The sequence below is a fragment of the Homalodisca vitripennis genome, chromosome 7 (genome assembly GCF_021130785.1).
Source record: "Homalodisca vitripennis isolate AUS2020 chromosome 7, UT_GWSS_2.1, whole genome shotgun sequence".
Lineage (NCBI taxonomy): Eukaryota > Metazoa > Arthropoda > Insecta > Hemiptera > Cicadellidae > Homalodisca > Homalodisca vitripennis.
This window is the reverse complement of record NC_060213.1, coordinates 16,763,362-16,791,250: the sequence shown is the minus strand read 5'-3', so window position 1 is coordinate 16,791,250 and position 27,889 is coordinate 16,763,362. Positions and strand designations below refer to the sequence as shown.

At 34.4% G+C, this 27,889-nt stretch overlaps 1 protein-coding gene across 1 annotated transcript in view; it reads right to left on the bottom strand.

The window, feature by feature from the left end:
* Positions 1 to 102: 102 nt before the first annotated feature.
* Positions 103 to 27,889, bottom strand: part of LOC124366929 (small conductance calcium-activated potassium channel protein-like) — a 435,022-nt gene continuing 407,235 nt past the window's right edge. Inside the window, exons 5-9 of the mRNA XM_046823537.1 lie at positions 25,795 to 25,905; positions 25,141 to 25,268; positions 13,152 to 13,221; positions 11,538 to 11,645; positions 103 to 8,950 (exon numbers count right to left, since the gene is read on the bottom strand). Of these exons, the coding sequence (XP_046679493.1) occupies positions 8,642 to 8,950; positions 11,538 to 11,645; positions 13,152 to 13,221; positions 25,141 to 25,268; positions 25,795 to 25,905 (726 nt within the window). The 3' untranslated portion in view covers positions 103 to 8,641. The remainder of the gene's footprint in view (positions 8,951 to 11,537; positions 11,646 to 13,151; positions 13,222 to 25,140; positions 25,269 to 25,794; positions 25,906 to 27,889) is intronic.

The following is a 27,889-nucleotide window of genomic DNA, read 5'->3' as shown; positions in this document are numbered from 1 at the left end:
CATTATTTATGTACTGTACCGTACACAATTTGTCTTAATAAAATACTGTATGTCTATTTAATTAAAGTTTTCTTTGATTATGTACGAAATGATGCACCCATTTTCATTTTTTATGTAATTAGTTCCTATAACTGTTCATTATCGTTATAAATAATTCCTCCTGGACCTGTTCGGATTAACCGACGTTCGGATTACACGTGTTCGGATTAGCGGGACTCCACTGTACTTTAAATCCACCTGACATAACACTTAAGTGATGAGTCTATAATCAAAAAAGTAAAATTATGATTCATACTTATCAAGAAATCAAATATACTGTAAAGTACATTATACTCTATAACTTACATAATATTTTCAAAAAAGGACTTATTTAAGGGCAGGTAACAAAGAGATGAAACCATTTACAATTCTAAATTCTGCATTACTTAATTAATATTCTCAAAAAGTGTTATTTAGATTGCTAACAAATTTCTACTTGTTACTCCATTATCAGGGGTAAATAGATTAAGGGAAAACTAATAAAAAGTTTACTTAGTTCCACTATCAGCAAGTAACTGTGAAAATGATGCATAGAGGTGCTCTAAATACACAAGATGTCTATTCCTTTGAGTTGAGGTCTTAATTCAATGATTAATACAACAACAAGAACATGAGTTTAATTTATATATAACTGTGTAACTAGTTTACAGTAGTTTTTTTTTGTCTAGAGGGAGAGACAAAAAAATCAAATTTTATCTGTATGAAAGGACCTTTGTGCCTCCCTTACTTAAAGTTTAGGACTCAAAATCTGAAACTTTTCCAGAAAACTCAGATCAGATTTGAAGGCTCCTGTTCTCTGATATCCTTAGGGTTGAGAAGATACGCTCCTAGGAATTTTTTCTTAATTTTATAAATGGCAGGACAGTTTAGCCATATATGTTCCGCTGACTCTCCTTTTTTTCTGCAGAGTCTGCATTCATCAGTCTGACTTAGACCCTCCTTCATCAGATGTTTTCTAAGAGAGCCATGCCCTGTCAGCATCCCTAATACCAGTCGTATATCCTCCTTACTTTGTTCAAGGAGAGCTGACCACCTTTTGCATAAGGAGAGATAAACATTTTATATTGTCTAAGTCAGAAGCCTTTCTCCAGGTTAAGGATCTAATCTTCTTTTCCCATCTTTTTTTTTACAAGAGCTTTGCTGTAAAAGAAAGCTACTCCCCAGCCTGGCTCTGGCCCTACCAAAAGAGTTTCTGAAGATAGTTCTGTCCTGTCCAAATATAAACTTAATATTCATAGCAAATTCTACTATATGGATTTATAAAACTGGACTCGTACTATTAAAACACATTATCACGTTAACTGAAAAGTAGGGAGTATTTATTTATAAATGGAAACAAACAATACAATAAATTTCTTTTTTCCTTGTGTCAAATCTCAGAATTTAATTATTTTTTATTATTTCAACCATTATCAGGAATCAAATGTACATGAAAGAAATTTTACCAAACCTCCCAGAAACAAGTCATGGCAAGACCGACTTGAAAGAATTCAAGGAAATGGGTATTTATCACCCATCAAAACAGAATATTATATTTTAGAGTACTTTTAAAAAATCCGCTGGAATGCGGTATAGTACAACCAATTTGATGTCTAGTAAACTCCAAATTACTAAAATGTGATTTAATAACAGTCAGAGCATAATTACAGCACAACTTGCCACAAAAAACATGGAAAAGATATTGAGATTTATCAGCATTAAAAGTTAGATATTTTGATACAAGTAATTAAGTAATGCAAGATTTTAATTGTAATTGGTTCCATTTTTTGTGTTTACACCTCAAAACTTCACCAAGTGTATTTGTTTTACATAATATACACAATAATATGTATGGAATCTTTCCAATTTTAGATTTGTATACATTAAATGAAATGTGAGTGGAAGATTTATAGCACCAAGAACTTTTTGACAAACCACACCTAAAAATATAATTGGCAGAATTGTAGTTTGAATACAGTAAGAACCAAGTCAACTAATAAGGTAATCTAGAGGCACGCTCATTGTTTATTTGATAAATGAAAGCATTTCTGAAGTAAATATTAAAATGATGTATATTTTAATGAATTAACTAACTTCTAAATTTAGCATCTAATAGAAATTCATAATTGTTTCATACTTACCTACATCGACTAAAGTACAGAATATATTTTAATTAAGATTAAAATTACATTTTTATATCTCTCATAGATTTATTAGAATTGCTTCAAAATACCAACTGTAAAATCAATTATCCTCGCCTGAAATTAGCTGGAATTTTTAGGACTAACGTAATTTTAGTAAGTTTTACAATTAATAAGAGCACACAAAAAGTTCAGAAGAGATTGAAAACAATAATGTAATAGGTAATACTTTAGGTATATCTCGGTTTTTTTTGAGATATGAAATAAGAATTTGAAAATGTTCACACTAAAATAATGTAATTGGAATGAAAAAAAAAAACCATTCCAGCACGATTCTACTGGTACACATTCGTTATACTCCTTAGAAGACAATTTTTCACTAGATATACATTGTTAAATTAAAAAGCAGAGTGAGAAAATAAAAGCATATTTGATTTTCTTGTTCTCTATTTCTTACAATAAAATTCCCCTAAAAAAACATCATTCGATATGCAAACATATTCTACATTTATTCCTATTTACAACGATTACAAACTACGCAACAATATTTACAAAATATTAAATGTATATTTACAAGTGTTAAATTTTCTTATTTTAAAGAAATATATTTAATAATTTTTAAATAGTAATACTGTATAAATATACGTTTAAAATTACAACTCTAATGTACTATTAATATATTAGTTTGGTCTGCCTGTCCTTGAAATATGGTGTCTCAGTTTTCGACAACTGTCATTGTTGCCCATTAGTTCAGATATAGTAATATTTTACGTTACAATAATACGTTACTCTAATTGTGTACGAACTGCTGTCGTCTCGACTTACAATCGAATCACCCGAGTCATCATGTGATTTGTGTTCTGACTGTCTCAAAATTGTGTCACAGTTGCGTTTTGGACTTCACTATAAATTCTATATAACAGGTTGAGAAAGAGAGAACATGAATATTTTTTGCACACTTCTCCCAATGTATCGTTTTATAGGGAAAAACAAAATGATATTAACATTGAATTTCAACACGAAAAGAACATACGTAACCTCCTCCCCCACAAAATCAATCAACAAATTCATCTATTGAATTTACTACGATTGTAACTTTTTTTCACCACAGGAACACAAACTGATTAAGAACTCAGTGCTCTGAGATAAAAAAATTCACAACATGATGTGTTCCTAGGAAGAACCCTACTGGTTTTGGGATTAAAAGGTCAAAATAGTAGCACCGTTGCAATAATCCAGTAAAATATAACAGTTAGTTTGATATAGGCTTTGGTTACGTTCTGTCCAGTCCTTCGATACTCTGTTTCAGCTCATTTGCGATTAAAATTACACAATTTTTAGCGATAAATTGAAGTTGTTTATACTTATAGGTGAAACATTCAAAATTCTACAACTTTGCACATTACCAATAAGTGACATATTGCATGATCAGGGTGTTAACTTAACCCAATGTCTAAATGCAACCTAGTGAATTTTATGTTCGAAACAAGGAAACAGTTAATTACTGCTAGTAATAAAACTGTACCTAAGGTACCTTTACAATCATTACACATATTTTTCATATTAGTGCTTAAATACGTTGCTAAAACTTAAAATAGTATACCACATTTGACTAGAACATTCCATCCGTTTATCATTGGCTACACAATGGTTATACTATAGATATTTAGATATTTTTTTATTTAGATATTTATCTATGAAGATGTGCAAAGCCCTATTATAGTTTTTCACAAACTATAATAGGGGGGGGGGGTTCCTTTTGGAAGAAAGTTGTCTAACATCAAAAGTTGTGATGTTTTCAATCCCAGAGCTGAACATAGGTGTAACTTTTTACATACATTGGACAATCTGTTCAATGTTTATTTTAAGCAAACCACTTCAGGTATCTGCGCTGAATACTATATTAACTTCTCGTTTCAAAATTCTTTTCTCTACCCATGAACACTGAACAGCTGATTTAAGTATTACATGAGAACATTATCACACTAGGGCAGTTATCAGATTGATTGCGTACAACAATTTAACAAGTAGGTTTGGGTGAAATTGTAAAAGGTATTAAAATTCCACGAAAAAGACTCGGTTATAGAAGGTAAAAAGACTCCCAGTTTTAAAATTTGCAAAATGTCAAGCAATATATGTGACATTTCTGCCAGAACTAACCATTGTTTAACTAACCACAACTCTTCTGCCAGAACACAAATCACATCTTAACCATAACATAGACTACTTCAAATTCTCATCTCAACAACTTATAATGGAATTCAGAAAGATTTTATTGAATGAATCATAGCAAAAAAAAGGTCAAATAAAGAATAAATTATAATTTTTAAATGAAAAATCTAAAACAATTGTAATAATTTATGACAGGAGAAAGTATAGTCCTCTGAATTGAAAAAAAACATTGTGTTTTGCAAATTGAAAATTGTTGATATCCTATTTTAATAGTTATTTTTTATTTGAACAAATTCATGAAAAAAATACAGACCATATAACACTGCTTTAATTATAAGATGTCAAGATGAGAGAAAATTGATGAATTAAATACAACACATCAATATTATAAAGGCCTAGGATGAAAATTTGTATTGTTTCTGATTTCTATATTCAGGTTTGAAATCTGTTTTCTGGTAAAATGAGTTTTGACAGGAAAATAATAAAAAAAGATGGCATAACAGTTTCAAAAGGTGGAAATTACAAATATTAAAAAGTTGCTAACCACACTAAAATGTGCATAAGTAAAAGTTGGTAAAAGCTGATATGGGTTGGATGATAAATTTCAAATAGGAATTGCACAAAAGTATGTGTTCCAAGTTAATCTATCAAAATCCAAGATAGAGAAATGTTCAATCATGACCAATGTTTATCTGTACAAACTTATACCTCACTTAGCATGTATTGATATAAACATATCCTGCTTGTAATCGGTAGCAATTCAGTTACATTAATACAAGATTTCATCCAAGGCCTACATATATATTATCCTTACAAGAGGAAATTTGAAATAATTTTCAAGTTATTTAAAAATCACCCATTCTGTCCTATGTTCTATAAGTGAGTGAGGTAAGTGACAGAATATTATCAAATTATCCTACGAAAAATTAATACAACTTTTATTTTACACCTTTAGTTATAGAAATTCGTTTCATACCAACTATTTGAAACTACAAGAAAAATAAGATATTCAACGTTACATTTTCTATATAAAACTAAGGTCAAGTGAAAATTATGTGAAAAATCAAGGTGGAATTAGTATGAATACGGTATGTAATAAAAACATTATATACTAATGAATTATTTATAAGACACTATTCAATTGTTATTTACAAGAAAAGTTTAACAATTCACTTTACATCAACGTTCAGAATCAGGTTAGGCTAGTTGAGGTTGGTTAGGCTAGCTCACTCTTAGCACATACCAGTGGCGGGTTAGGCGATATTATTACGATGAATATTAGGTCATATTGTTTTATAATAATGAGTATTGCTTAGGGAAATATTCAATACTGATAACATTATTTAAAGTTTTGTTTGATAAAATACTTTAAAGAGATTCGTTAAAAGATTTTCTAAAGACTAATATCGAATACTGGGAGGGAGGTTCAATTAATAATTTTAAAGAAGAACTTTAATTTCCAAGCAATTTTACGTACAATTTACCAATAAATTCAATTTGAAATGCAGACATCAATGAATTTAATGAATTTTCTTCATATACAGATAATGCATTAAATTCACCTGATTCCCTTTTTAATAATATTCTTTTACTCTACAAGGAGATTGCAACTGTAGAATTCAAATGATATAATTTATAAATCTATACAATCCTTTACCAATTCTTTTCAAATTAACTATCTTCAGTGGTTAATACTAAACAAAAGGTATCTATTAGCAGAATGTTGCAAAAATTTGTGATATTTAATGGTCTAAGAGTTTCGAGTAGACTCTACAAAAGATTTATACAGTAAAAAACAAAGATAAAAAAAATTTTTAATCAAAAGTGTTGTAAAATCCTAGTTACAAATACATTTGAACATAGGAATTTTTAATACAGCTGAATTTTTATACAGCTTTTAGATCTGATAAAATTAATAATCTTTTACAACTTTCTGTGTTCCTCAATTCTCAGTAGGCCTAAGTACAGCTAATTTTCTCCCCACACAAAAATTAATTTAATATAAGTGAAGTTAAATTAAAATTAACAACATTAATAACATTTGCTTTGAACCATTATGACAGAGTCTATATTTAGTGCTTAAACTGCATAATTAACAATTAATATGTGAACTAATAACTGACTGAAAATTCTCATCCCTGGAAATTGTACAACATGGTTGTTCTCTGACCGGTCAAGGTCACAGAAAATGTCCAACAAAAATAATCCAGTTCCCTCTAGTACCTCGACCCTTAGAGCTACATAAAAATTCCTCAGAGCCACATTTTGTAAAAATAAAAATATTTCAGACCTGTAAATCCAAATTTGCTCAGTTTCTGATGTTGTAAAAATTATTTAACAAACACAGTTTTAAAACTATGAAATAAATTATACAATACTTAAGCAACAAATATGTTTAAAATAATTTTGAATAGCTCTCTTCTCATAACAAATATGTACACTTTAACAAAAAATATACAAATTCAATACGCCTACTAATACTTAGTACACAAATAAAGATAAAATGGAATATCAAATACAAAAAAATAACTGGTTACTGCGTGGAAATATCAATTTCGAGATGTGTTCATTGACAAACAATGAACTGACCAAGTACTTAGAAAATAACAATGAATGATTCGACCAGCTTTCTACACCATTGCAACAGTCTTTGGAATGGGCCTGAGTTGGCATCTAATTATATTAGATCGTGATAGTGTTCTGAGAACACTGATTTGCTGTGTCTTTTAAGCACAACTATCAATGTACTGGCTTACTAAAGGCCAGCTAAAGTTGAGTACCTCCTGGAATCGCCAGGCAAGTGCAGTGGTTTCTATTGTAGGGTTTGCATTCTTTTGAGTGATAAAAATAAGAGACTGCATTTGTTAACTAACGGAACTCAACTAAAAACAAAAAAATCTGTTCTTTTTACTAAATTACCCAAAATATGACAGGGATCTGGTGTCTTTTCACAATGTCACCGCACTTCATACATTTCAATGCAAAAGTTAACCTACAATCATTGTCACAAAATATTGCAATGCATTCCAGATGGGAGAAATTACAATGTATGCCACGAATTTTCTGGAACAGTTTGATCAATGCTTTCATCATGAATTGTCCATTATGGCAGAAGAAAATGTAAAGTGAGAACAGTACGAATAATCTTTTTGAACACAGCAATAGCAAAGAATATTTTTGTTTAAATAGGCCTAAAGCAATCATCACATGTCCAAATCTAAAATTAACATCCAGCACTATTGGTGGATATATACCAAACCTTACTTATAGTGTTCAAAAACGCCTATGTTGTTTTCTGAATAGCTAACAAAGTTTAGGGACTGAATTACATACATATTTTGTCTTCTCTTTTTTTGTAGAGCTAGATTACCTGATACATTTCATCAGGTAATAATTCTTTTTGTTGATAGCTTTTTTGAGTGAAAAAGGTTTTAGAGACACAAAATGTTTATCTTGTATTGAGATTTATTTGAGTTTCTGTTTGTTCTATGTACGCCAACTTATTCTCATTGGTTGAAATCTGTTTCTATGCGATCCAAGGTTTATTTATGCAACCTTCTACTTTTTTCTATATAAATATATACAATTCTCATACAAAATACTTTCTCCCTCGCCAGCATTTGCTACAGTTTAAATCAAGTTTTACTAGATTGGACATAGTTTATAAATTTATAATATTTATTTTAGTTTTATTTAGCAAAGTTTATTTAAAGTTGTAAAGATTTCTGATTTAGTCAAAGTTTTGCAAAATATAATGAGGCATGCTCGTTTATTAAGCAAAGGTTAAAATCTACTTCTTTTCATAAAAGTGTCTATAAGGCATAAGTGACTATATAGCAGTACAGTGTATAGTCTTAAATCGAATTGGTCCTTCCGCTTCTAATCAATATAAAACTAAATTAGTTCAAACGCCTGCTTTAAATACAGGTTATAACAAAAGTAACGATCAAACGCTATATATTTTTTGGAAAATCACTTACTTAGCCAATCCGCCAGCCACAAAAACATTTTAGAAATAAAAGAGATTTTGATATTGCACTTTCAGAACAATCTCTTTCAGATGATTACAAATCACAAAGAATAAAAGATCAGCATGCCCATATAGTACAATTATATGGCTCGCATCTTGAAAATATTCATTTAGATACGGAATTTTGAGGTAAAATTACAGCCAAAAAGGTAAGACCCTAGTTTTAGTGTTGGTATCGAGGCATGGCTGGCGGGCGAGCAAGCAGCGAAGGGTGGTGAGCAAGTGACCTAACCTAAATCAACACCTCAGCCTGATCCCCATCCGTTGACTATGCCAATACTCAGCTGTTGGGGTGTAGCGGCTCCGGTACGAGATGGGGGGTTCGGCTGCTGATGGGCGGTAGGATAGGGCTGGCCGGCCAGTGGTACGGTGCTGACGTGGTGGGCACACTGCGTGAGTGGGACAGTAGTGCCGGGTTGGCGTTGGGCAGAGCCGCCGACTCGGGGTGCAGGAAGTTCCGCCGCTCGTTGGACCGGTCGGTACTGTTGCTGTTGTTGTTGCTATTGGTCGCGTTGTCCTTGTTACTCGCCGCCTGCGCCTGTTGGTGCTGTGTCAAAACTCGATTTATGAGATCTGGCAGAAGCTCCACCTAAAAGAACAGTAATTTTAGTCTTGTTTCATAACATTTTCTTGACCAGAATCAAGAAACATAGTGACGGCCGCTACTTTCAACACAGTATATTATTCAGATATTTTTCTATTAAATATTTGCAAGGATTTAGTATTTTACCTACAGTAAACGTCTAGCCTGGTTAAAGAGAGTTATATTCGAGACATGGAAAAATGCCTCAGGACTCGAGGCAATAAAAAATGTTTTAAACTCTCCTTATGCTGGACATGACTCCTAGATCTGAGCATGGGGATACAGTAGGAGGCACGTAGCTGTGCACCGGAACGGCCAGAGTTGTAGTCATGGTTAAAAATGTTGGTCTTTGTGATAATCACCACCGAAAGGGGAAGAAATGGCAGTACCTAGTCTGTGTTTACAGGAATGAACGCAGTTCTCCCAGCACGCATACCTCCCTCCACCCTCACTAGCACAGCTAGGAACCTCGTAATAGTACTTAGAATGCTAACAGGACATGGCTCTCTTGGAAAACATCTGATGAAGATCAATTTAAGCCAAGCTGATGAATGCAGACTCTGCGGAGAGGCAGAAGAGTAGTAGAGCATATATGGCCTGCTGAAAATGAAATATCCTGCTGTTTGTAAAACCAGGAAAAGATACATAAGGTCACAAATCTAATTGGTTTTTACAGAAGCCTCAGATTTGAGGAACTTCAACAACAAATTTTTTGAGAGAATAATTTTTAGTGATATGATTAAGATTTGTTTGATAAAAACATAGTATTTCCTCAAGTCATTATTATAAACAACTAAAACATCTTTATCTTCAACTATTGTTAAAATTATAAGGTACAATTTCCTACAGGTATCTACAATTACTCATAGATCAGAAAATTCTTTTTGTATTTTTCCTGTCTTCTTAACAGGTCTTGTTTTAAATCTGCTAGTACTCCGTTACTTTAACTCACATGTATGTGCCCATAGTTTCAATATTGAAGCAGCAGGTAACTCCAGAAGAAGCCAACATCTTGTAAAGTGTTCTAGTCCTGGGTTTATACAGGTTAAGCACCATAAGAAAGATGTGCCAAACAACGTAGTCGAAACTGCCCTAACCTCAACATCAACAATACGGTTGCTGACAACCCTATTCAGGTAGCTGACGAATTCAACACTTATTTTACTCACACAGTAGAAGCAGCTTTACAACAGAACAATAAACAGTCTACAGGCTAGAAGAGGTTCAAAGCCCTTCAAATGTTCCTTTAACACAACCATTTCATCTGATAAGTTATACACAGCCTACAAAATAAACCATCCAGAGGCTTGATGGTTCTCATAAAAAACCGTAAAGTACTGTGTAGAAGAATTAACTCCCTTCGCACATCCGTCACAAATAAATCTTTTTCCTTAGGGCAGTTCCCAACTAAGCTAAGTCTCCAAGGTATATCCCAAGCACAAAAAAGACCAAAAATATACCCAAAAAAATTAAACCCTTATCATTAATTTCAGCATTTTTAAAAACAATAGAAAAAATAACTATAGGAACCTGACTGGAAACAGACAGAAGGGCTTGCTTCAAGAATTTCTGCTGAAGATTCCTGTGCACACTATTGAAGAATTACTGGACCCTATGAACAATACAACTCCTTTATTCTACTTATTGTAATTTGGCAAATTAATGTTCATGTAACAAGTACATAATAATAATAATAAAAAAACAGCCTTTTAGTTCAATATCTGAGCTATATACGGTCAATACTGGCTTGGTGACAATTTGAGACTCGTGTGATTAGAAAACAACATCTTGATTGCTGAACCCACATATGAACATTACAGAATGAGCCTCTGCAGAAAGAAACGGTCTTGGATTACCTTCTAGTGTATCCCCATTAGGGTTCACTTCTGATTGATTTATTCCTTCCTGTTTAAGATACACTGCGTAAAGCATAAACCGATGTCACTTAAATCTGGGTAAACTTATGGATATCCAGGAGGGGCACATCACTAACCGCAAATGTTGAGGTTTCAGGTTACAAATAGATAGATAGGTTAATTTAACGAGTTGGTAGGGCTCCCAAGCATTAAGGACTGATGTAGCCTAGACTTAAGGGGGTGCCACCCTGCTTGCTTTGACTAGAGAGGCTGGTACAGACTTGGGTTCCCCTTTTTCCAAGGAGACATGCATGACTGAGATTAATGCAGGACAGGAGGCTGCCCCTATCCCCAACCTTACCCATCCAGAATATCCTGTCACTCCGGAAGCAGCACAAATGTCCTTTAGGGACTAAGTGTATTTCTCAGCTTCTTGTCCTTAGAGAACAAAACACATCCTGCGTAATGATGTTGGTTGAAGCAACCACTGTAAATATAGATAGGTACTGGTTGAACATCAGTCCTCCGATTGCAAAGTGACCAGTTAGGCTATGACACGCCAAGAGTGAGTGATACTCTTCTGAAGAAATAAGCTAACTAAATGTCAGTAGCTTAGTTAAATAATTAATGTTATATACATGTATAACATTTCCTAGTTTTACAAACAGGTAGCCGACAATACACTATACATATATAAATAATACAATGTGTGAAATGGAAACATCAACATATATTACCTGTTCTTGAATGTTGACTAATTTGTCTTCTAGCCCTATAATTCTTTCTTCCAACGAATCGTACCTTGAGCTCATGTCTGAAACTATCTCGTATACTGTATTTTGTGTCTGAAAACAACATTCTTTTGTTAACTGGTTGGTGAGTGTAAGCACAAGTTTTATCACTTAACATGTATTGAATAATCTACTTAAGCAGTTTCTAAAATGTAAAATGCATTTTAAACTATCTAGGGCTTTGAACAAACCTTTTCTGTTAAGAAATTTGTCAATAGTTATTGTCAATTAGGAAGACTAAATACGTAAAAGGTGTTACAGTGTTGAAAATATTTTTTATACTGAGATGTTGACTAATTAAAAACTCTCCATGAGGTTTAGAATTTTTTTGAGATCCAGGCTTTGTAGGTTTATTTAGCATATAATGGATCAATATGGTATAAAAGCCAAATACCACTGACTGACTCATCACGAGATTTCTGACACTACTGAATGGATTTACATAGCAGTTTATACACATCTTCGTCTTAACTCTTGGGTGCTCGGTAAGAAACGGTTTTCAAAATTTCATAGACTAACAACGAGAAACTATGACACTTCTGATGAAAATGTAATCACATCCAGAGCTGTTAAAACATGAAAATTACCGTTGGAATCCCATATGTGTCCTATATAGATATACTCAAGTTTTATGCACATGTTCATGGTCAATTGTGAGAACTTGTGGAAAACCACAATATCACTTACATGATCTCAACAATCTTCTTACATACTGATACCGTCACTGAAAACATGGATTGAAAATGTTTGCTTACAATGATGACTGTTATGGTGCTCAATAATATCCATAGTTGAACGCACATGGCTCTGGTGAAGTGGGGAGATTTACGTTGCGGAAACAGTAACTTATTCTCATGAATATCACAGATTTTATTTAACTTCCTTTACCTTAAACTTAACTCAGTAGGTCTTTTTGCAGTTACCTTTGATTTCAAGCCTGGTGATGCTAAATAAAGTACATGCTTTAACTATTAAAAACATGATAAGAACATGTATTTGTGACAATATACAATATCCTAGAACATAAAAAGACAATTAGATTAATTCAGATGATACCCCGTACAGATGTATTCATATGTTAATTTGTATCAAATCAGTTAATGGAAAATTTTTTAAATAATTAAAAGGTAGTGCATTATATTTGAATTCTTATTGATGTATTATTTTATTTTTCAGGATAAATTCTTAAACTAAAAGCTAAAAGTTGATTAAAGCTAAAAGTTTTGATTTTTTAAATTTTATAATTATTTTGATTTTTTGTTGTTGAAGCAACCTTAACAGTTTAAAATTTTTAATAATGAATGTTAAAATCCATATAAAGATACTCTTTGATTTGATAACCAAGTCGGACAGACTATATATAGTACTTATTTTTTTCACCATACCATTGAAAATTGTTTCTCAAAATGTCTATAACGTATAAAGCTTAACTCAGATCTAGGTAAAGTAAATCTAAACACAATTTGTCTTCATAGGTACATTAGTTCCTAACACAACAACAAAAAAACTAAAAAAAGTGTTAAATTGTACAGTTTATTATATACATACGATTAAACTTACTTTTGCCATGTCTGTTATTGTATTTGCATTATCCATTAGTTTTCTCTGATCCATTTTCACTTTGCGTAAGCTGAAACAATAATACTCCAATCAATTTTATAGTCTAAACCTAAATACTAAGGTGATAAACAAAGTATGGTAGAAAGGAAAAATGTAAGTGAATAAGATTGAGTGGAGACAAAAAATGAATAATTTGAAGAGAAATATCTGAATAAGGTAATTAAATCTATTCAATAGTTTACAGAAATATTTAAGGTGTACAATGTTAATCTGTTTCGTCACATGATTAAAGACAGCTTTTGTAGGTGACTTCATTTTATGAATACCTTTAAAGGCTAGATAAAGAATACTTGATAGTCAAGAATAAGATCAAGAACTACAAAACACAAGTTATTAATTTTTAGAACAGCCAAAATAAAAATAATTTAAATACAATTTTATTACTTATTGAAGACAAGCCAACTATTATTAACAAAGAAAATACTTGTTTGTAACCGTTCTAGGTTCCCTTTCATGTTAAGACCCTTCAGCACAACTAAGAGAATTAAAGCATCTGTTGTGAACTGTTACTGGAGAAAGACTTTTATTAATTCTCTGCAGACTAGTGCTATTAAGAGCTGTTTTGTTATCTCATGACTTGTTTAAATTGAAAGTTTTCAAGTGAAGGAGTAGCAGTATGAGTACACAGATAAAGGCAGCAGTTGCAGAAAAGGTTGATATAAGAAGGACTGTTACTATCCTACTTATTCTATGATTTCACACTATAAATGTAAACAAATCGAAAGTAGTGGTTAAATTAATTAAACATAATATGGTTGTGCTGTCATAAAAAAATGTTTACAAAGAACAGTTGATTACACTTAACAAGTTCTCTCAATTAATAATTCACAACTTTAGAGACCAATGTGGTGTAAGAAATAAGAATACAGTAGACCTATATTAATACCACCAGGACTTCTTATGTGAAAGCAAAACAATCAAAGTCACTTTTGTATTTATAATATTATTAGGATTCTTAGTTTAAAGAATATTAATATTAATACATTCATGAATTACATTCATTTATTGATTTTTTTTTTTAGTTTTGGCGTATTATTAGGATGTTACTGTATTTGATAATTTCGTGTCGCATCACATAATGTTGTGTTGCTGCCTGTGTATTCATACCGTAAGGACTTAAAAACTGGTGAGAAAATCAGGACTGGTTAATATCACTGAAACGTTTGAAACAATACAAAGAGTTGATTGGGCAAGATAATACCCTTGGTACTGTCATCCTGTTGTGATTTAACATTGACTTCTTGACAATACAGATCATTGAGGGGCTCTTGATAAACCTCAAGTCGTTCCCGGGAACTAAAACTCCTACCTCAGCCGGTTCACAAAAGCCCTGTAAAAGGTGTTTCTACCCTTAGCAGAAGTGACATGTCTGACTCAGATACCCATCTTAAGGTGGTAGTTAAGTCAGCAATGTCCAGTCACCAGTTTGGAGAATATCTGAAGACCGATCTTCCGAGTCCAAGAATAGCTTCGCTGTATATGGTCCATGACTGTTTTCACTTGTCTCAAGCCTGGGAGACTTTTTCAATGTAGAGAACTCTCCTTCTGCAGCCACCCATTGCGATCAACAGTACTTTTTTTGTAACATATAACGATGAAAAATTGTCAAATTCATATTGTCCTTTTTGAATCACTCAACATTAATAACAAAATTTAAACAAAGAACAGTATTTATGGCATGACACTTGCCAAGCTACAGAGGTGCTCCAGGCCTACGATATGCGGCATAGCTCCAACCTGATTCCCATCTCATCCCCTGCAACTCCATCATGCCCCCGGTACCCACATTGGATAACGTTTACTTTAACCATGTTACTTAAAACAGTAAATTTACTTTATTACTTATATCACACAGTGATCCTTGTACTTTCATCACTGCAAATATTAAATCCATATTTTAATTTAAAACATATGATTGTTATTGAAGACTATAGATTATTTGAGTAGGGTACGATAAGCGGACCCGGTTTTTTATATCGAAATTGACAAACGATATTACTTAATCAAACCATCGATATAATCAATCAATACTGATTAATTATTTTGAACAATTAACTTTTAATAATCTGTATTCAACAGCTGTAAACACTTTCAATAATACTCGTAATGTAATATTTCAATTTTATATAAGTAACATTTGATTATTAAAAATGGCAGTCAATTTTAGAAAACTAGACGACATTGCTTTGAAAGACGATAAGACATTTGTTCGTGACTTCAACATGTGGGACTCGTAACGAAAAACCCATTATGTGAAATTTGTGGGAAAGAAACAACTGTAACTGTGGGAGGAGGAAATATGGTCCTCTTCAGTTTTCCTAATTTTGGTTATAATAATTTGTTTTATCACTGTAAATATTAAATTCATATTTTAATTTAAAATATATGATTGTTATTGAGGACTATAGATACTTTTATATCGATTGATAGTCTAGGATTTGAGATGCGAATATTAGGTATCGATGATTACATTCTTCGATATAAAAAAAACCGTGTCCGCTTATCGTACCCTACCCGATTATTTAAGTTATTTGTTCGAAATAATTACAGTAGACTCCCGTAAGTTCGGCCACCTCGGGACCGGACCCTAGGCCGAACTTAAAAGCGGCCGAACTAACCGATGCCTATTTAAAAAATGCCCATTTATTGTTTGCAAGGGTAATTTTTTCAATAAAAGTTATGAAATAACCGTAAAAATTAACCTTTCCAAACATTACCAACACAGAATTAACTACTAAACTAATTTTAAAATTTGTACTTACCAATAAAACACGGTAATACTGCATATGTTGGGAATCAATGCGTGTAGGAATCAAACACTTGCACATAGAATACAACACAGAGTAACGCTTTATTTACAAAACCACAGACCTAATGAAATAAAATAAAATAATACAGTACTGCACTGTACATTGGTGGTTTAGCTTCTTAACACTTAAAATAATCTGTCACTTTTTTCTGAATTTTTGTTTCTAATGATTTTTTATGTGCAAACTCACGCCACTTCTAATAAAAATTACATCGACTGCAGTTGCTTTCTTTTTTGCTGTTCGATGTAAGTAGCTGCCAGTTGCAAAGCTGCTTTTCCTTCAGCGTGGCTCATTTTATTTTCTTCGTCTTCCTCTTCAATCTCAGCACCATCTGCGTCGTTATTCATCTCGTTGTCCTGGCGAATGACACACTCGACGATTTCGTCATCATTCAGAACCTCGTTGTCTAGCTCCTTTTCCATGTTGATCCACTCCAAAACATCTTCTTCAACAATGGACCACAGTTCGGTAGTTGCTGAAGGTCGTGCAATAGAGCTGCATTGTCATCAGGTTCGCCATCAAGAATGTTGTTTGGCTCATCTGCTGTTGTGTTGTTTTGATCTACGCTATCTTCTATATTTGGCCAAAGTTTTTTCCAAGACTTTACAAACGTGGATGGTGGTATTTCGTCGTATGCCTTGGCCGACATGTACACAACATCCTTCATGTTAACTGACTTCAACACTTTGGTAAGGTCTAAGCTGTCATCAGTCTCCAGTTTTGGAAAGAACTTCCGAAAGTAGCTTACGACGATACTTCCTCTTGAAGCACTCAATGACCCCCCCTGGTCCATCGGCTGTTGAAGACTGGTTACATTGGGTGGTAGGAACAGCAGTTTAATTTCTTTTTCATCGTCACACTGAAGATGTTCATCATGAGTAGGCGCGTTGTCAAGAAGTAGAAGTGCTTTGGCGTGGAGTTTCGATTTTGCCAAATGTTTTTTTCACTTTGGAACAAATTCGCATACAAACCATTCTCTGAACAAGTACGTGTCCCATCCACGCTGATTTCTGTGACCGATAATACACTGGGAGAGCGTCCATGTTTATGTTCTTAAACGCTCTCGTTTTGCTGCTTTGCCAATGACAAATAGGGTAACTTTGTGAGTCCCCGAAGCATTTGAACACAAGGCGACTGTTATCCTGTCTTTGCTGGTTTTAAACCCTGGAGCAGACGTTTCTTGCGGGGTGGGCAAATGTTTTTCTAGGCAGAAGTTTAAAATTTAAACCCAGTTTCGTCAATGTTGTATATTTGCTCTGGCAAAAGTTTTCATCATCGATAATTTTTAAAAATCTTGCAGAAAAGTCGGTGGCCGCTGTTGGGTTTGCTGATAACTTCTCACCACAAACTCCAATAAAATGTACGCCGTGTCTCTTTTCCAACGAGAGAGCCATCCATCACTAGCCACGAACGCCTCTTCTGGTTGAAGCTTTGAGTGTAAGATCATGGCCTTTTCTTTTAATATTGGTCCACTTAATGGCTTCCTCGTCTTTCGTTCTTGAACGAACCACAACCATAGAGCATCTTCCACCAATTCGTGTTTTGGCCTTCCTTAGTGTGCAACGCTTTTTCTAGAACTTTTTCGGTATCAATTTGTGTACAAAAGCCTTCAATACTTTTTCTGTTGCGTCGCCATTCGTTGACTGTACTTTTGCCCACGTTTAAATCCTTGCAAATACTTTGCACGGATTCTCCTTTGTCTAATCTCTCCAGAGCTTGTAGTCTCTGTTCCATTGACTTGTACTTACGTTTACGCATTTCACTCATTTTAAAAACAGATTAAAACGACGATGCAAAACAGTTTTTGTTCAAACACACACGCACACACACAAAAACTATGAAAACAACAGTACTGTACATACACAAAAGAAATCACAGAAACCCACGAGTAAATAAACAACAGTACAAAACGCAAACTAAAAGAAAATAACTGACTTTGTAGGTCTACTGTAAAAATGACGAGCACCACCCAGTATGAATGTTCGAGACGAACTGATGAGCTGTTTGACAGAGCAGTAAACTAACCAAAGAATACAACGGCACTGTTAGTAGAGACGTGCTGCCCCGCTTTCCTGGCTGGCGCCAAGTGCGTGTGACTCATGCTCAGCCGACCGGCCGGACTAAGCGGCGGCCGAACTAACCGAGGCCGAAACTTACGGGAGTCTACTGTAATCAGTATCGGTGTAGCAACTCCTTTTTTGAAAATTTTGAGCGACTTCTTAATGACCTGTTTTTAAATTCTGTGAAGTTCCTAATAATGGGAGACTTTAACATTAATGTAATGAATCCCACCGACCCCCTAACCCAGCGGCTTCGCGATGTTTTAAATTCTTTCAATCTAAATTGGTCCGTGAATTCACAGACACGAGTGACCGCTACGACGAGTACTGCCATCGACAATGTTGTCACAAACATTCCTGACATCACAGTCTCTGTTTTGAACTCTGCGCGATCTCTGACCACTTTGCGCAGGGGGCCGTGATCCGTGGGTGCAAACTTGAAAGTCAAAATTCAAAATTTAAAATTGCAAGAGAGTGATTCGGCCCCAGAACATTCGCCACTTAAACGATGTTTTGGAAGCTGAGCCCTGGCAATTTTTGGATAACTCTGGAAGTGTCGATGACATGTATGCGGCATTCAGTGATAGTTTCAACTATTATCTGGATTTTTGCTTGTCCGTTTCAGAAGGACCAAAGTCAATCACGCACACATAAAAAAGGCACGTGGTTGACAAAGGGAATTCATGTATCTCGAGAAAAGCTTAAATTCTTTCACAAAATTTTCATTGGGAACCCAAAACGAACATTTCAAATTTTTTTTCAGAAATTACCGAAGGATTTATAAAAAAGTCATACGAGCTGCTAAAGCCTATGATGTTAATAAGGCCTTGGGTAACTGCGAAAACTTCTCGAAAACAGCTTGGAAAATCATAAACGACTTTTCTCGTGATACACACCAGATAAAAAACACAAAAGAAATCGCAATTAAAATTGAAGACAAAATTGTTGAAAACCGAGCTCAAGTGGCAGACGAATTTAATAAATACTTCTCTTCCGTGCTACAGTGGGTTTCGGCATTAACTGAACCTCGGTTTCACGGAGGAGATGCTGTTGTATCGGTTGCATCCATGGCCATGGGCTCCTGTGTGTGAGGGGGAGGTTGCACGAGTCCATACAGGGACTCAACTCAAAAAAATCTTGTGACGCAAACGGGATGTCAGTGTGGCTACTCAAACACTGCTTCAGGCATATATTGAGACCACTCACAAAATTGATCAACTTTTCTTTTGAAAAAGGAACCTTCCCATCACTTTTGAAGACATCCAAAGTCATTCCGATCTTCAAACAGGACGATCCTTGCCTTGCAAGCAACTATCGTCCAATCTCAATTCTTCCAGTCTTCAGCAAAATTTTTGAAAAAAATTTTCTATGAAAAGCTTTGCAAGCTTTCTAGAAAATAACAATATCCTAAATCCGGAACAATTTGGATTTAGGAAAAACAGATCCACAATAGACGCGGTGAACAATCTTTTGGACAATGTTGTCGATGGATTGGAAGGACGAGAACATGTGCTCAGTATATTCCTCGACCTATCCAAAGCATTTGACTGTGTGCATCATGAAACACTTTTGCTCCAGTTGGATAAATGCGGCGTTCGGGTCTCTCGCACTTATGGCTCACTTCTTACCTCAAGGATCGAGACCAGTGCGTTGAGGTATCGAACGTCGTCTCAAACAAAATTAAAATGACCCATGGTGTCCCTCAGGGCTCCATCCTTGGGCCTCTTTTGTTCCTAGTTTACGTCTGCAGACTGAATTCAGTGATCCAGCATGGAAAACTGGTTCAGTATGCTGACGACACAACTCTCTGTATCAAAAACAAATCAACTCAAGACCTGGAAATCACATCCTGTCATGGAACTGAATGCATGCATTCAGTATTTTGCTGAATTGAACCTGAAAACAAATCATTCAAAAACAAATGTCATGTGTTTTAGCCTCCGACAAAATGATCACGAAGTTCAGCCTGCCGTGTTTGTGGATGATGTGCTTTTAGAGGAAACTAACTCCACAAAGTTTCTGGAATGTTCCTAGACAGAGGACTGACCTGGGCTGATCATGTTGACAATGTATGTGCTAGAGTGGCCTCAGGCATATATGCCTTGCGGCACCTGGCAAAGTTCTGTTCCCCCCAGAGTTCTGAAAATGGCATATTTCGGCCTGATTCATCCACACTTTGCGTATGGAGTGAGACTCTGGGGAGGTTGTGCCAAAAACAAAATGGAAAGAGGTTTCAAGCTCCAAAAAAAAAGGCAATCAGAATCATTGCAAATTTAAATTACAGAGAGTCGTGTAGGGAATCTTTCAGGGAGTTAGAATTGCTGACTTTGCCCTGCCTTTATGTTTCTGGAGGTGATCATGTACTGCAAATCAAAGTGTGATTTGGTTCGTGGCGGTGGCGTTCACCACTATGAGACGAGAGGCAGGGACAACTTCCGAACTCGGCAATACAGACTGACATTATCACAACATCTCCCCTCAACAAGTTGGTGTCAGACTAATAAACAAGCTCCCTGAAAGTGTCAAACTTTCCGCCAATCCAACATCAATTCAAAACTCGTCATAAATGATACACACCAGCACTAACGTTGTGGGCCATGTGTATCATTTATGATACACAAAGCTGTTTAGGCAGGGGCCAAGTTAAAATTTTCATTTTTACCGTCAGGGGCCAAGTGCGATTTAAGATCAATAGTGCTTTTAGAAATACAGTACTATAATTCTTTTTGAAATCAGATGAACAGTATTGGCAGTACATTAATTTTTCATGTCTGTGCAAAAATGATACACGTGGCCCAGACTGTGACAATCAACTAAATTGTGTTGGTAGGGGCCAACAAATGATTATCATGTGTATCATTTTTGCACACTTGATAATTTTTGTATTATTGTATTAAAAATGTGGCATTTTTCTGAAAACACATTAGCTGGTACAAACCGTCTGTTCAAAACTGAAAACATGTTTATTGCACACTTCCAGCACGCATATACACCGGGTGAAACTATATGCATCCATGAAAGTATGATCCAATGGAGGGGAAGGTTAGTCTTTCGTCAGTATAACCCACGAAAACGCCACCGTTATGGTATAAAGATGTACAAAGTTTGTGCTAGTAAGGGTTATACGTGGAACTTCTCCGTGTATGTAGGACAAGATCTCTCTCCCGATTGGAGCGCTACTGAAAATGTTGTATACAAAATTTTAGGTGGCTTGATCGACAAAGGACAGTCTGTAGCACCTGGTGGGCTTCTTGGGGAAGGCCGAGTACTGATAACTGACAACTGGTACACAAGTGTGCCCCTAGCACTTGGTCTGTTAGATCATTCGGGACAATGCGTATCAATAGAAAATACCTCCCACCAGACACAACAACACCTTTGAAAAAGGGAGAAATCTTAACCAAAGAAACAGGAGAAGGGGTCACATTCCTGAAATGGAGAGACAAACGTGAGGTTTGTTTACTCTCGACTGTGCACTGTGCATGAGACAGTGCAGATTACAACCAAAACCGAGTCTTTAGGTTTTTTACCGAGTTGTAAAAAAACCTAAAGATGTTGTCCTTTACAACAGTGGAAAATTCTCCATCGACATGAGCGACCAAATGGCCACCTATGGCAAAGCTCTCAGAAGATGTACCACATGATACAGAAAACTGGTAATTGAAGTTATTTGGGGCATGGTTCTTGTCAACAGTCACTTCCTATACAATTTGAACTCTGGCAAAGAATGAATGCCAATTAAGATCTTCAGAGAAAAAATAATAACCTCTCTTCTGCTAGATGGCACTGTACCTGTTACACCTAGAAGGTCAAGAGCAGTGCACCACTTGATTGAAAACATCCAAGGTGATCCACCAAAGGAAAAAAGAGGTCGATGCAAAATTTTTTATCAAGAATGTGGCAAAAGTGGGAAAGCTGAAAACCTGGGTGAAAAAAAGACAGTGAAACAAGTTTACACGGTATGTGACACTTGCGAAGGAAATCCCTACATGTGCCGTACGTGTTTCAACAACAAACACTAGTTTTCTAATTCACGAAAACTTACAGTTTTTATTTTAGCAGCTCAACTAATGATCTTTTATTTTATAGGTACCCATTTTATATTTTACCAGTCGTATATAGACATTTGTATAATAAAACACGTTTAGAAATAGAGTGTATGTACTTCATTAGAAACCTGCGATCTAAACAGTAATCTGACGTCCTGGGCCGGAACTGGCCGGGTTCTGTGGTAGGCCTGGGCCATGAGATTCAGTCTATAGTGTTAAAAGCATTGTAGAAGAGCTCAGTTTTGATACGTATGGCTCAAACTAGAAACTGACGTATGTATCAGAAATGATACACGCGGCCCACTTGGTAACATGGGGCATGTATCATTTTTGATACACATGGCCCTGACCGTTAATATATGGAAAAACCTAATGGCCCATGCTAAATTGATTGTGTCATATGCCCTGGCGCTAAATGTGTTAAGTAATATCGTTTGCAAATTTTTATATAAAAAACCAGGTCCGCTTATCGTACCCTACCCATATTTGCTCCTCTCACAGTTACAGTTGTTTCTTTCACATAATGGATTTTCGGTACAAGTCCAACATGTTGAAGCCATGAAAAACACATCTTTCAAAGCAATGTCGTGTAGTTTTCTAAAATTGACTGCCATCTTTAATAATCAAATGTTACTTATGTAAAATTGAAATATTACCTTACGTGTATTATTTGAAAGTGTTTACAGCTGTTGATATAGGTTATTTGGTATCAATTTACAATAACGTGACCATGGAAAGGTATAATAATAAGTGATAAGTTACTGAAATGATGCTGACTAGTACGTTAATCCTGTCAACGATGCCTGCCCGCTGCGCACTGCTTGCTCTTTTAGAAAAAAAATTTACTCGAGCTTGCAAAAGTCGAATCCCAGATCACGTGATGCCCCTGCTCCTTAACGCAATAATGCCCGAAAGGCATCAATATAATACAATAATATACTTTCCCCCCAGTTTATATGCACCTGTGATAATAATACTTGGCTATAAATGCCCAACACATGAAAAAAAAGTCCATTTTCCATGGTCACGCTATTGTAAATAAATACCGGTTATTTAAGTTAACTGTTCAAAATAATTAATTAGTATTGATTGATTATATGGTTATGATTAAGTCATATCATTTTCCAATTTCGATATGAAAAACCGGGTCCGCTTATCGTACCATACCCGATTCTTTACTCATGAGTATAGATCACTTGAGTGTTTGACACTTATTATACTGCAACACAATATTGATATAGAAACCGAGTTCGCTTATTGTACTCTATCCCAGGATTTTGGCCTGAGTCAGTAACTAAAGCTACAAGGAGATTGGAAGCCTATAAATTAAGCGTGTATTATAGTAGTTTATGAAATATTAATCAATGATTGATCATTTGTGTACTTAAATTTGATATATCCTGTAATAGCATAGTCTACTGTAAATTTTAGCCTTGCCATTCACAATTCATGTACTTACACTTAGAGAGGTAGAGTATCATCATAAACATCTTCCATCATTTCCAGTTTCCTATGTCGTGCCATATTGGAGAGAATATCATCGAGATTTGTAGTTTTCTTCTTGGCACTGCCTCGGGGTCCAGTATCGGAACCTAGTAGCCTAACTGGTATTTTTGTGCAAGAAGATTCGTCCTCAAAATCAAAACCTGACTTATCTTCAATATCTTCACTGTTGCTATTATCAATATATTTCTTCACAGCTTCATCGGCTGGTGTTAGTGGTCTTCTCTCTGGACATTTCCAATCTAAATGAAGTATTTTATTCTGATCTAGTGCTTCAAACAGCTCTGCTATTTCCTCTGGTTTAGGCTCCCACTCAACTCCATCTTTCATTGCCATTTCTTCATCGGAACAAGCCAACTCAAAATCATCATCACTAACCTTACTATTGTAAATGCAACTGGCATTTAAAATTTCATTACTTTCTGCCATTAGAAATGAATGCTTTTAAATGGAAGAGTAATAATTAAAATTTAAAGAATTTCTATAGCTTCAAAATATAGAGTATTTGTAAACAGATATACTGTTTCTGTACAGAAACTATTGTTTCTGAGTACTCCAATAAGATCCAACGACTAAATAAATAGAGTCTTGATCTTTGATTATGATTTGAAATTTAACGAAAACGTACAACTGTTATCACTGTTTGTTATTTGTTTACAAACATCAATGATTGTCATTTGTCAACGAAGCATAAGGGGCCACGGCAGTGTCGCCACTAACTCGCTCTAGAAACTTAAACTACCCTAACAAATGAAGTTGAATGTAAAACATTATTGTATTAATATGAATAGTCTGTTAATTTATATTATCCATACCAATAATCGATTTTTTGAAAACAAGATATAATTTTTTTAATAGGAGTGGCAGTTGGTAAAGTTTATATTTATCATTATTGTTTAATAATAGTAATGTAATGTCAATTGTTATTTAAATAAGTGTAAGTTCAACAATAAACAAGTAGGTAGGCCTACCAATTGATTGCAAATTATTTTCGTTTCTTCCATGTATTACTAATATTTACAAATTTTAAGATACTACAAGCCTTATGTATCACATCCAAAGTTGACTGTTGATACGCGTACATCAGCTACACTATATCTGAGGCTGAATAAATCTTGCAAAAGCTCACTTTTTTGACAGATCAAGTGTTTCTTATGAGTTATAGGTTATTTTAGGGGCAATGCCTGGGACTGATTGTGAGTGACCAGAAAGACTTTATGTTACGAGGGATACTATCTGCTATCTTCCTACTGCATTAGGCATGTCACTTCTGTGAGAATGTCTTGCAATCATCATAAACTTTGCGGAAGGTCTCACGTTCCGAGAAACTTAATGCCATATTGTAGCGCTCGTGCAATATTTTCTTCTCAATTGAGAATTGATTATATTATTCGCTGAATATACATGGAAACATCAAACACTTTACTCCAAGATGTACTATCTTGGTACGGCAAGGTGTTCATAATCACAACATAGAACTATTTTAAAATCTCCTACAGCAACTTACGCATATATTGCGAGCAGGAACTTGCGTTGGTGTGTGCGCACTCGGCCAGCGTTGACTCGTTTTACAAGCCTCGTATGCTTGTAGATGAGCCACGTTTCACGTAATACGTTGGCCGCAGCATTTTTTAACTGAAATCATTGGTGTTTAGCATATTAATGAGGCCATTACAAATAAAATGTCTCTACATCGTAGAATAAAATAATATAGAAAAACGCTTGAGTTTATTCGTACAGATACTGAAAATAGAACTCAAGTTTTGGCTTTCATTTTCAATTTCGGTATGTTGCTAAAACTTTCTACTGAGATAGAAACAGTATAAATTTACGTTTCATTCATAAAAATAAACCATTTACATCTCAAATATGATCAAGCGTATTTCACAGAGCATTACAGTTATATCATTAACGCTGACTTATCAAGTTGGTTCAAAAGGAGTAGTTTAGTTATTACTAAAGAGTTAAAGTTAACAGGAAACGTTAGTTAGTTACTCTTAAGACAAATAGAATGTGCAACTGTTATGATTTAATTAAAGCTCGTGTTTTTCATATGAGTTGGTGTTCCTGAGCTCAGCACCACCGCTGGCAGGTTCATTATCCACTGTTTTTGCTTAGCTGAGCCGAGTGATGACGTCAGCAACTTATCAGTGTAAATTACCCGCTTCGTTAGTTGCGTGTCCATCATGAAGTTGTGGACATGTTTCTCTGCTCTCGTCAACTCCATCTTTCTGGACACGACAGCCACCAACAGCGCTGTACACCCTGCACCCTGAAAGATCATCTTGTTAAGAATTCGGAAGAGAAGTACTAAGGACTCTAAAATTCTTAAAGTGGACTTTTACAACTAAAAATAAAGACTCATTGTGGAATCAGTTTTGTTAATATAGATTCAATTGACAACTACTGTTTGTATTGGATGTTGGCCTGTCAATTAGAATTAAGCATACTTATCACTAGGAGGCCAACGTGCACAGATCTGCATCCATATGATGTGTTAGTCAACACATCAACATTACTACATTCGTGTTTATTTAGGTATTACATACAAAAAGTACTTATGAAAACCCTTCTCAAAATGTAACCTATGTCCGTTAATAAATCAAACATACTATATTGTATCAGGTTGTGAGTGATCAACTAACTTGTGAAATATTTTATTAGTTTTTATTACTTGTGTTGCTTTTATGGCTGAAAGTATAACACTGCGTAAATGATTATAACATTTCAACATTAAGAGAGATTTAATGAATAATTCATCACAATTAATGAGCGTTCATTACTGAAAACAAATTTCTTATTGCACCTCCGTTTTAATTAAAACCGGATTAGCAACGGTATTAAATCGGACGTTGAAGATAATTCAGTGAAATAGTCATTGTAAATTAAAATTATCACCAGCTCTGTACTAATAAAGTTTATGGTCATTTGTATTTATGCAGATATTAGGTAATGGTTTATAACATGTTTTAAAATTCGTATATAAAACTGTAATACGGATGTTACAAGCTCTTCGTAATACAAGCTTGTACACACAAATTTTGTGTATACAAGCAACACAAAACTGCGGGCGTTTTTTGTGTATAACAAAAAAACATGTATTGAGAACTTATGATGGAAAAACATTACATTCTATATTACAATGATGTTAAGGAGAACATTGCTATCTCACTTAAACGTAAGATTCCATAAATAAACTGGTTATTGATAGTATGAATTTAATCGTAAAAGTACACTTCTATATTAGAAGAAAGCGCTTTCAACAATAATAATAATTTTGCTTATGGTCTGCCAAATTGCTAAGTTATACAGCTTAAAATTCTATTGATGTGTGGCAATACTGTATATTGCTAAATATAAAGCTACGTCTTAAATTAATTATAAATAATAGCTTTTACATGTACGCATTAATATATATGTAGTAAAAAATACACTCACAATGAAAGTTCATTCACATTAGAAGTAGCATTTACAAAATATTATGATAAAATGGTATTAAAAATTACATACAAATTTCTGTTTTGGAGAAGAAGAGGCTTGGTTCAACTGGATTCAAAAGTTATGGGATATATTTATAACGTAGACAATTGAAAAGGTATTTATATAATAGTCTAAACAATATATTCTACATATAAGTCTCTTTATGTTCATAATTGAAGATACTATACTATTAATCACGTGTCCTTTGATAAATGTAATCAATCAAGTAGGTTGAAGAACTAAACATATATGCATTTATGAAATGTAATTCTACACTTATGTGTCGTAAACAGTACTCTCATGATTAAGATTAAAAGTGTAAAGTTTCCACGGGGGTTATTTGAAATTCAATAGGAATTAGTTTAAATTTGGTTAGAAATGCTGATGAATCCATACTTAACTTAGGTTATTAGCACAATTTTCAAGGTTTAAATATTTAAGAGTTATCTTTTGTGTAATGAGTACATTTGCACTTGCCAACTTTATTAAGAAAGTGATTAATAATATCCACTCAGATTGATTTATTAATGAATCGTGACAATTAGTACACAATGTGTAAATCAATTTAATCTTGTTTAATATCGTATTTTAGTATGGCATTTAGGTTAAACGTATTTGCTTGATACATCAAGACTGATGTAAAAAGGCCCTAATTCTGCTTAGTTCCATAGAGAATTATTACGTCTTTCGTTCAATATCAGATGAAAGAGTATAATCTTGAGTTGTATGAATGTTGAGCTAAAAAAAGCTGCATGTTGTTTAATTGATTGATTATA